The 11,119-nt window shown below is 39.3% G+C and overlaps 1 protein-coding gene across 1 annotated transcript in view; it reads right to left on the reverse strand.

Annotated features, from left to right (window-relative positions):
* Vps41 (VPS41 subunit of HOPS complex) overlaps positions 1-11,119 on the reverse strand; it is a 133,809-nt gene that overhangs the window by 99,110 nt on the left and 23,580 nt on the right. Inside the window, exons 3-4 of the mRNA XM_050142241.1 lie at positions 6,759-6,863; positions 178-255 (exon numbers count right to left, since the gene is read on the reverse strand). Coding sequence (XP_049998198.1) covers positions 178-255; positions 6,759-6,863 — 183 coding nt within the window. The remainder of the gene's footprint in view (positions 1-177; positions 256-6,758; positions 6,864-11,119) is intronic.

The raw sequence follows: 11,119 nt of genomic DNA on the forward strand, positions 1-11,119 counted from the left end.
AATGTATCTACAGCTATTCCTTTCCCTAGTTCATCTTTAAAACTTAAGGAACATACTAAAATTTTAGACTGTCCTCTTAGCACTCTGATTGCCTCCTTCTCATGCTACTGAGCTGTTACAGTCACAAACTTTCAGCATGACACTTAACATGTACAGTATTTCATACCACATACTTACTACATCAAACTTCTGAGTGATGTTTCCCTGGACATCAAGTAAATAAACCTTGCCATAATGTGTGCCCAGTGCCAAAAACTGTAAGAAAAGCAGAGATGTCAATTAATAAATACGCATGTATTAGTATACAGTTAATAAAAACCTTTTCCAAGTGAAACACTTAATACGCAATCATCTGCAATATCTTGGAAGATATGCACTCCTTTAAAAAGGCAAGCCTCCAGCTTGGGGGAAATGACAGAACCAGGCCTATTTACCAAGACCGTGCAAGCCAGCTGTCAGGATGACGCATGAGGACCCTCATCTACTGACAACTAATGGCGTGGACGCACTCGGTACACAGTGCCTGATGGACTAAGCAGTAAATTAAAAATGCAGCAGTAAAGGCTCAAACACGCTGCAGCTGAACCCAAAGTCAGGGGAAATGACGAAGAAACTCCCTAATTTAAGTTAAATGTGGAAATATAGGCCCGTTGTTTCAGCCCAATGAGGGGAAACTGCTTAAAAACAATAAAGCATTGTTTCTGAATGGAAAATTCCACACCATATTGAAGTATGAAAAACCTCAGATGTTCTTGTATCAACAGCTTCAGGATATCTCTATAAATGGTACCACATAACACTGAGCATAAATGTTTATATTCCAATGCAAAAATAATCCTTTCCTGTCACTAAGTAACTGCCGAGCTACATATTCATTTTATGATACCAGACTGGTACACACACCCCACTGTTTCTTTATTCCTCTGAACTGATCCTAAACAAGCCAGAAGAAACTTAAGGACTACCTGAAATACGACATGAGATTTTTCTTCCTTTTCATTTCTCTAAGCATTACTCAAAGCGTCCCGAGTCCCCTGTATTTCACTGCATGCGAGCATGCTTCATTGCAGCCTATAATGAAATGCTCAGATTCATAGGCACTACTAAGCATCTCAGTCAAGCAGCACAATCTTTAAAAAATAACCTTACAGGAAGTCAAGATTTGAAAGGATTTATCAAAATAGAATTGCTAAAAATGAAATTTCAATTCCGGCACTTAAAATACGAAGCTACATTAAAGAGGAGCCACAAAAGGGGGGAAAGGGGTTCATTAGAAATTCATTCCCTGCAATGCCTTTCACTCCTGCAAGGTTGCCTTTTTTCAGGAAGAAAAAAGTCCCCTGGGTAAAAAAATCAATACTGGTTAATAAAACATCAGGTGTGCAGACATAACCAGGGATGACGATTCCGCTGCACAGGACTGCCTGAACGCACCAGGTGCCATGACGATTAGTCATCCGGGGCAGACAGCAAGCCTGGTGCAAACAGGAGGCTCGGGTGCTGCAGGAGAAAGGGAGAAGAGGTGATCCTGGTGCGAAATTAGTCTAGTATTTAAACCAAGCAGGAATGCTTTCTCCAATGCACAAGAACATTCTAATCAGAACTAGAGGACCCAAGTGGTTGTCATTTTATCTTCAGAGTGACACTGACTGTATCTGAACAGGAGATGCCACGTAAAATGCTAACCAAAGGCAAGCGATATGCCATTTGACGTCTCTCTGCGGTAAAAGAATGGGTCTTAAAAGCTCACTGCACCCCAAGTATTTTACAGTATTGATTCCCCTCATAAATTCTGCATATAGTTTGTTAGAAAACTAAGGGAGTTTGAATCTTCAAAATGCAGCAATATTGTGTCACTTTGTGCATTATTGTAAAGGCCATTTTAAAAAATAACTGCATTCTATTTTAGGAAAAATTTAGAGGTTAGATATAATTCCTTAGATGTTTTTCTGAAAAATTTTCTGATAAAATCTGTTTTATCAACTTAGGATAGATAGTAAAATATAATTAGGCTTTTATATTTTTGATATAAAGGTATGATAAATTTGGACCATTTATGAAAAAATTTATATGTATTTGTATGATGAGCTATCTTTTGTTCAGGAAGATATTTAACCACTTAGAACAGTAAATGAATGCTAATGTGTCTTAGATGAAAACAACTAAATGTCCTACTAAAAAAAACATTTAACTTGCTGAACAAATTTATTTAATTACTGAAATTATGGATAATTCATATAATCCTCTGCTTTTGACTAAAAATGCAGCAAAAATGCAAAATACAAAATTGTCCACAATATGACACAATATGTAAGAAACAAATCCTTCAAATTTTATTTTCCTTCTAGCCATTAAAAACCGTGAGTCTCTGGGCTCAGAGGGTCAAAGTGCTTGTTGCTAAGACAGATGAGTTCAGTCCCTAGGATCTGCATGGCGTATGAAGAGAACCAACTTCTCCAAGCTGTCCTCTGACCTCTATACATACACCATGGCTCAATCACGCCTATATATACACATAAACAATATCTCACACACCTATACAGATAATAAACAAACAAATAAATGCAATAAAACCTGGTCAAGGCACAGAATGCTTGACCTTACATTAAACATGTGTATCACCCTCCTCCCAAGGTTCATGAATCACTGCCGAAGTGGGCGAGGAAGAGTTTAAGAGCCAGAGGTATGATGGAGGTGGGTTTTGTATCTTATTTGTTGCTTTCATTGGTTAACTAATAAAGAAAACTGCTTGGTCTGATAGGACAGAAAATTAGGTAGGCGGAGTAGACAGAACAGAATGCTGGGAGAAAGAAGCCGAGTCAGGCAGTCCCACTCCAGACAGATGCAGGTTAAGATCTTTCCTGGTAAGGGCTCGTGGTGCTACACAAAATATTAAAAATGGGTTAGATCAATATGTAAAAGCTAGCCAATAACAGGTTAAAACTAATGGGCCAAACAGTGTTTAAAAGAATACAGTTTCCGTGTAATTATTTCGGGTAAATCTAGCCGTGCGGGCGGCCGGGTCCCAGGAACATAGCCCGCCGCTCCTACTACAACAGAGATAGTGAATGATTATAAGGAAACTGTCATCTGGACACAACGAGACAAGTGCACATCTGTACTCAGAGCACTTACAAGGCAAGCCCAAGCCAGACCAAACCCACTATGGAGAAAGGAACTGGGTACACAATCCCACCTCTAGTCATGGGGTCTATTGCAACTGCTAGCTGCTAGGAGAAAATCAGTTTTCTCTAAAGTGTAACCCCGGGTAAGTTGACCATGCTCCAGTGGAAGGCCTCACCCCCAAGAATATTTGGGCAGTACAATTTGGTTGTTGATAGAGTTGGGTGGATGGGGAAAAGAGGGAAAACCTGGGGATGGGGAGAATAAGAGAAACAGGGTGAATATAATTAAAACAAATTTTATTAAATTCTCCAAAACCTAATACTTTTTTTTTAACTACTTGGTCTTCTTAGGTATTAGATTTTGCTTTTTTCTTTAGCCTGAAAATATGTAAAATCTAGGCTGTATAATCATAAATATAGCTTCAATGTCCTCTCTAACATTTAATTAAAGAACACTGATTTACTTTACAAAAGGTGGGCACCTTACCCCACTAAGTGCAGTGCTTCCACTGTGCACAACTGAACTCTATGTGGGTGAAACAGATGGGTTTGTCAGCAGGTCTAAAGAATCACCAAAAAGGGCTGGAGAGATGGCTCAGAGGTTAAGAGCACTGGCTGCTCTTCCAGAGGTCCTGAGTTCAATTCCCAGCAACCACATGGTGGCTCACAACCATCTGTAATGAGATCTGGCGCCCTCTTCTGGCGTGTGGGCATACATGGAAGCAGAATGTTGTATACATAATAAATAAATAAATCTTTAAAAAAAAAAAAAGAATCGCCAAAAAAAGGAACCACAATACATGTCTGTTTAGCCCTTCCTCAGTGTTTTATAATATTCAAAGTACTGACACCAGGACAACCTCCAGTTACACATGAGGTGTTAGATCCCAGAAACTGACAAGACTTCATTAGAAACAGGTACCGAGTGCAATCAGTGACAGAAACAAATACTGAAATGGAGGGTCCAGGAGGTAGTTGGGATTCAAAGCATATCCTGCTATGCCCTGCATTCAGTTCCTAGAACTGCAGAAACAAAGCACAAATAACACTGATATGCTATCAACTCAATCAGAATCTTCTTCATAAAATATAGGGCTCAGCTGAGAGTCTATGTCCTAAATATCAGCACTGACAATCCTTCCCAACTATCAGGTTCTCTGGCCAATTAATGTATGGTGTTAACAAAGGGACAAACGTAGTTCTTCATTTCATTCATTCAAATGTTCATTCAACAAGCACACAAACACAACTATAATGTACTTAGACAATGAGCAAATGCAATAAAGGTTTTGCTGCACTGAGGAAGACACATGTAAAAAATAAGCAATTGCAATTAAATGTAAAGACTGTTTAAAGGGGCAGAACCTCTAAGATCCATGGAAATAGAAAGAGTTGTGTGATACACCGGGAAGGAAGAATGAGAAAACAGACACAGACAGGGAAGAAAGGCCAGAGTGGAAACAACTTGCTCAACAACATGAAGCTGCATAACAAAGAACAGGAAATTATAAGCAGCTTTACACAGATGAAAGATCCATCTAACGCATCCCCAGGAGAAAAACGCAGGCGGTACAGCTGGAAAGGCTGACTAACAAGGCGCACTGAATAATTACAGAGGGATGAAAGGTGGACGTGGAGGAAAGCAGGGTGGACAGAACCAAATCATTAAGACATCAGGAAGCAGGACATTTTGCGGGAGAAGACTGAATGACCAGCTCAGACTCTTTGGAGGTCTCTGTGGGCAAAGGGCTGGAAGAGAAGCTAGAAGACAAATATGGAAGAGAGCAGACTAGTGCACAGTAGGTGCGACAGCCTTGGGAGAAACGGTGAATGTGAGCTAGCAGAAGCTGGCGAGGAGAAGTCTAGCACATAAGCTGAATGCAGAATCCATGCAAGAGCGTAATGTGCCGAATAAGGCCAAAGCATTGCTGCCACAGTCCCAAACGCCACAGCAGAAAGTAGTGACACAGGAGTTCAGCTACACACCGCAGGCAAGATCCTACAGTGCCTTCCACACCACACCGAAGAGCTCAGCTTCTATGTACATGATGAAAATTACAAAAGGATCTAAAAAGTTCCGTACTTGCAACAAAATATCCTATAACTAGGAGGCAGAAGGGTCTAGACAGGAAAGCCAGCTGAGTCCCCTTTTACCTCGTGCAGGAAGGAGAAGCTGAGAGCCAATGCTCAAGCTCAGAAAAAACAACGTCACCAAGACGTGAGGAATGGCTGTGGGGAAGGACAAAGGGGTCACTTTTGACTTAGGCCACAGAAGACGGTAATGCCACCAAAATGGGATCACATAGCCCAAAACAGGTATATATTTAGAAAAAAAAAAAAAAGAAGATAATCCCAACATGTATGTGCTAAGGTTCCAATAAAAAGAACAAAGGAAGAGGCATCTAGAAAGCCCACATGTTGTTCTGAGAGCTCAGCATGTTGGCGAAAACAATGAAACATAGAGGAGCCAGTTTTAGAAAGAATGTTGGGGAAAACAGAAATAAAGAAAAGTAGAATAGAGAGCGGGGAAAACCAGAAATGACCAAGATGGTACTAAAAGGGCAGCTGTGATGAAGTTTTGAAAAGAGAAACACACAACTTAAAATCAGCAAACAGCAAAATGTCCACCAGTCCAGCTAATGGATACAGAAATTATGGCTGACCATACAACAGACTATTCTTCAGCAGTAAAACAGTGAAGTATTGATCCCTGTTATGACATATAGGAACTTCTAAACAGTATATAAGTAAGATAAGTCTGGCAAAACAAATCGGATAAGCTATGACCGCATTTATCTGAACAGCCTAAATAGGCTATCTATAAAAAACATTTATAAATTCATAAAGAAGATTGCAACTACCTAATGCTCATATTAAGTATGTTCTATGGTTTAGCAAATATATAAGAAAAAGACAAAGTGAGATAAAGAACCAAAGTAGACACAAGACCCTTGACCTGGAAGAAGAAAATCTCCTGCGGGTAAGTGTGGGTATGCACTCTGAAATGAGGCCGACCTTGCATCATTGTTTAACTTCCTTAAAGAAATGAGACTGCATGGGGGTTCTGGTGCACATCTGTAATGCAAACATTCAGAAGGTCAAGGCAGCAAAATCATGAGTTTAAGGTAGCTGTAAAAATCTAAGAGAAAGCAAAAGGAGATGGGGAGAGGAAGGCATGGGAAAGAGAATGAGTTTGAAGAACTGCAAGATCAGTCTTCATCTGTGAAGAACAAGGAGTTAGCTAGAGTTCAGCAGCCATGGCGTGACAGTCAGAGAAGGCAGAGGCTCACAGGAGAGAGTTTATGGTAAAAGCAAAAGAGCAGACATTATCATCAAAGCACTGAGTGAATAAAATCTGAAGCACAAATGCCAGCTGGAGAAGGAAACAACAAAACGTAAGGCAAAGGACACATCAGAGGTGAGGATGGTCCAAGGCTCACTCAGGCTCACAGGGAAAAAGAGCGCAAGGGGGAAATCATGGCCTCCACTATTATAATATAAACAATTCTTTTGTTTAAGAATAGACTGAGGGTCTGCCCCAATACCTAGAGTAGTCTCAGAATGTCAGGGAGACCTTTGCCATAGCAGGACACAGATGTTGGGCATGTGCAATCCTCTTCGCGTGCTCATTACCTTGTCATGAACCGTCATACAGCTCGCTGCATCCTTCTGCAGGATCTCCGTCACCCCATTGGAAAGCCTTTCGTACTTCAGTTTGGGTTCCTCTTCACTCTCTTCCTGCATGAAAAGCAGAGGAATACTGTAGTCACCGTGGCTTTGTTCTGAATGGCTCAAAATGTACTTACGGATAACAAGAGATGATTTCTTCATTCAGTGTTAAAGACTACAACTGTAGATATTAGGTTAAGATTCTTGTTTCTCTTTGCCAACTACATATATGGTTTCACTGGAGGAATAAATTCAACTACTATTGTATTGTAAATAACTGTATGTTCAACCTTACTATGGGGTATAGTATCTAAGATATTCTCCATCCTCATGATAACTACAAATCAAAAAATCAGGGATAGCTATAACACTATAGTGATTTGAAAGAGGTATAATTTTACATTTGTAAGTTTAAGACAAAGTTCCCAAACCAAGAGCTGTGATGGCTCAGGAAGTCAGCCCTACACCCATGCACTGTGAACAACACTAAATGGACTCGATCGGTTCATATATGAAGAGGACATGAATTTGAGAGAGGGATGGGGAAAGGAGTTGGAGTGGGGAGCGAGGAGGGATATGATGTAAATTCATTATGCTCATGAATGAAACTCTAAAAAAGAAGGCATCGGCCCCACAGCAGCTCACACAGCGGCTGGCAGGTTAGTGTTAACTTTGGTGGGAAGACTCACTTCCTTACTATGAGGCTTTCCCTGGGCTGCCTGAACATCTCAAAAGTTTGCAGCTTCTCCCACTGGGAATGCATCCAAGAGCGAACAAAATAAAGCCTTGTGCTTTGTTAGGCCTAGCCTCCAAGGTTGCACACTTCACATCTACAAAATTCTACTGATCTTATGGGTCAGTCATGATTCAATGTGGGAGGAGAGGACACAAGAACATAAATAAGAGGCTGTGAGGACTGTGGGGAGGGGCATCATACAATTACAAGAATATTAATAAAATATTTAAAAGAAACATTTCATGAACACTAATGAACATTCCTAAGCTCAAGGGCATACAAGCTACCAGCTTTTGAGTAACAAGGTATTCTACCAGGGTCTGTACACATACTGTTATGTTAACTTTCCATGACTGAGAACTAAGAGCAACAAAATACATAGTATAATGCACAGTATTCCATAGGAAGAGGAAAAGATACCACAAAATAATAAACCCACACTGAAGCTGTAATATCCCCAGACTGATATGTTTTGATATATAATATGGCACAGCTAATTAACTGAGTCTTTAAAAAAAATAAACCAGAAAGATTATAAAAACAATAAACCCTTTTGTATCTCCCAGGAAGAACGAGACACTCAAAAGGAAACATTAGATGTCATGCAGGTGAGCTGTGTTCCAAGGGAAATGTGTTAAATACAAATTGAATCCTCAACAGCAGCCCTTAGAATAAGATGCCACATGTTGCTCAAGTGGACATCAAATGTGCACTCAATGAGAAAGTTAATTCTAGCCTCCCAACTATTTTGCATAAAAGCACTCATCCACGGACCATTAGAGAAGCTTACTGTAAATAAGGCTTGCCTGCCTTATTTATAAGTGAAAACTAAGTAATCTCGCTCACATAAATATACCAAAATAAATACTTTTACAACACAGTTCAGTGAAGCATTCCCACAAGGTTTCAAAAACCATAAATAAAATGAAAACTCAGTATTAGGCACTTTATGTACCATTTCATGCTTTCCTGACAGGTATCCTTTATGTTTACTTAAGAGCAAGCTAAAGGTGAATTTTAAGCCTTTTTTCTTTGCCTCCTTGTCAAAAGAAAGAAAATAGGAAATGAGTCAAAACTACAATTCACAGAGGTTATTCTGCTATTGCAGACTCTATATTACATTTTAAATAAAAAAAAATTTAATCACAAGGATTTAATATCTAGTTTCACTTTAATTTTGGGGAAAAAATTAAACAGAAAAAAACGTGCAGCTTGAACTTTCATGGTAAATAACTCTGTGTTAATAAAAAGCAAATCAATAATTTTGTTAAATTTTAATAATCCTACAAACCTACAAATAAAACCATCAACAGTCTGAGTTGAGATGACAGTTACTGTGTTACTATGACAACCTGGTGGAACAGAACACATACTGACTTGCAGCTAAGTGAAGATATGAATAGAGTGACATTTACCCATACAAGGAAAGTTTGCAGCTTCCCTTCAAAAAGAATCAATTTCTCAACAAACACGGACTCGTACTAAGTGTATAGCACTTTTAATTAAAGACAAATCCTTGAACCATTCTATGAAATTCTAGAGCACTATCTGAGAATAAATGTCATTTCAGGGTCACTTTTGCTGAGTTTTGAACTTAAGAGGAGAAAATCACCTCAGGAAACAACAAATAAGCTCTGAAGGGTTTCTCTGTTAGAAGCTGTTCCGCGGCCCTTCCTTTTGTCAGTGTGTCCCGGGAGGATGACCACCCCAGCGAAGTCCAGGGCACTTCACCTGCCCTTGTGCAGCAACACCAGCATCATTGTCAACAATGAAAATTCCAGTATACAAAAACTTGAGTTTAGCTAAAGTATTCTACATTTTAATTTTTATTAATACCTTTGTTTCACACATTAATACATTTTATACAATACATTATGGACACTGTTATGGTCCAAATAAAGATTTGAATTTCACATAAAGAGGGAAAATGTTAACGAGGGTTGGTGGTACAGACCTATATTCCAACTGCTTGGGAACTGAGGCAGGGAAATTGCAAGTTTGAGGCTTACTGGACTACACTTGAGTTCAAGGCCAACAGTGATTACTTAGCAAGACCCTCTCAAAACAAAAACACGGAATAAGGACTGGGACATAGCTCAGCACATGATTAGAATATACAGGTCGTCATTTTAGTCCCCAGTTTCACATGCACCAAGTGTCAACCATGAAATTTTCTAGTCCTCCTATTCATTTTATTTCTGAATACTATTCTTTATTAAATTCAACTTTAACTTTCTAAACCAAAACTAACATTAGGTAGACTTAAGAAAAAAGGTGAGATATCACACAAAGCCCAGATTCAGCTGTAAAAACGTCTCCAGGCAATCACTCCTCGGCAACCCGCTGCTCTGTGTAGATGCCAGTCCCCTTCCAGGACACCGCAGCTGAACCATTAGGAAATTTAATCAGATGAATGCTTTACCTAGTTTCCTGTCATCAGCTACATCTGACTAGGGGCAAATCCTTTTAATAAATATCCAATGTTTTAAAGCTGGATACAATAGGGAGACACTAACATCCTCAAAGAATTTCTCAGTGTTTAAAAAAAAAAAAAAACTGCTCTCATACAGCTCAACTTTCCACAGTAAAAACCAAGTGTTAATAAAAAGCAAATCAATAATCAACCATAGGTATGAAAGTCTAAAATAAAGGTTTGCTTCCTCTAGGACATTCTGTCTAGAACTCTAATTACCTTGAGGAAAACTGAAATACTCAAAATTGTACTCATTCTTACAAGTTCAATATATAAAAAATAACTATCAAAATCCAATATCAGGACATTTGAATTTCAGAATATTTGTATTTTAAATTGTCTCTCATTACCAATACTTTACTTCATAGAGGATTCATGATATATGCTAATATTTCTGATCAATTATAATTTGTTAAAGAAAACAAAGAACATACAAATTAGGAATTTCTTAAAGGCATTATTGAAATCAATGTCAAACAAAACACAATTTGAAACTCAAACACATAAAAATAATTTAAAGGAACAGATCTAACTACTTCCATAGATTATTATATCCAAAGCTTCAGAAACAAATTGAAATCACGTATTATGAATATGCACATTTACTATGATATCTATAAATGTGTATGCACACAGGACTCCTTCAAATTTAGTACACAGAGTATGCCTTTAATCCCAATACTAAGGAAACAGAGGTGGCAGGCAAATCTCTAGAAGTTCAAGGCCAGTCTGGTGTACAAAGCAAGTTCCAGGATAGCAAGGGCTCAATATAGAGAAACCCTGTCTTGAAAACCAAAAAAACAAAACAAAACAAAAACAAACAAAAAGAAACACCTTCAGAAAGGGTAGCGGAGATCTAGGGTGAGGAAAGGGACTTATGAAAAGACAGGGCAGGAGCCTCAAGGTCCCCAGTAAGAGAGCCCGGCACCCTCAGCCTGGGCTCCAGGGGCTCCTGTGTTCTCCTGGATCCTGCACTGCCTGCCCCGTCCTTCCTTCTGTCCCTGGATCACTGGGCTACCAGGCGGCCCTGTTTAGGTGCTGAAGAGTTCCATCTGGACGGGTGAGTGTGTGCTATCCAGGGGCGATAGTCCCGGAAGAGAGCACAAACCCCCCTCC

This window comes from Alexandromys fortis, unplaced genomic scaffold (genome assembly GCF_014885135.2).
Source record: "Alexandromys fortis isolate MF-2015 unplaced genomic scaffold, M_Fortis_MF-2015_v1.1 scaffold_5, whole genome shotgun sequence".
Taxonomy (NCBI): Eukaryota; Metazoa; Chordata; class Mammalia; order Rodentia; family Cricetidae; genus Alexandromys; species Alexandromys fortis.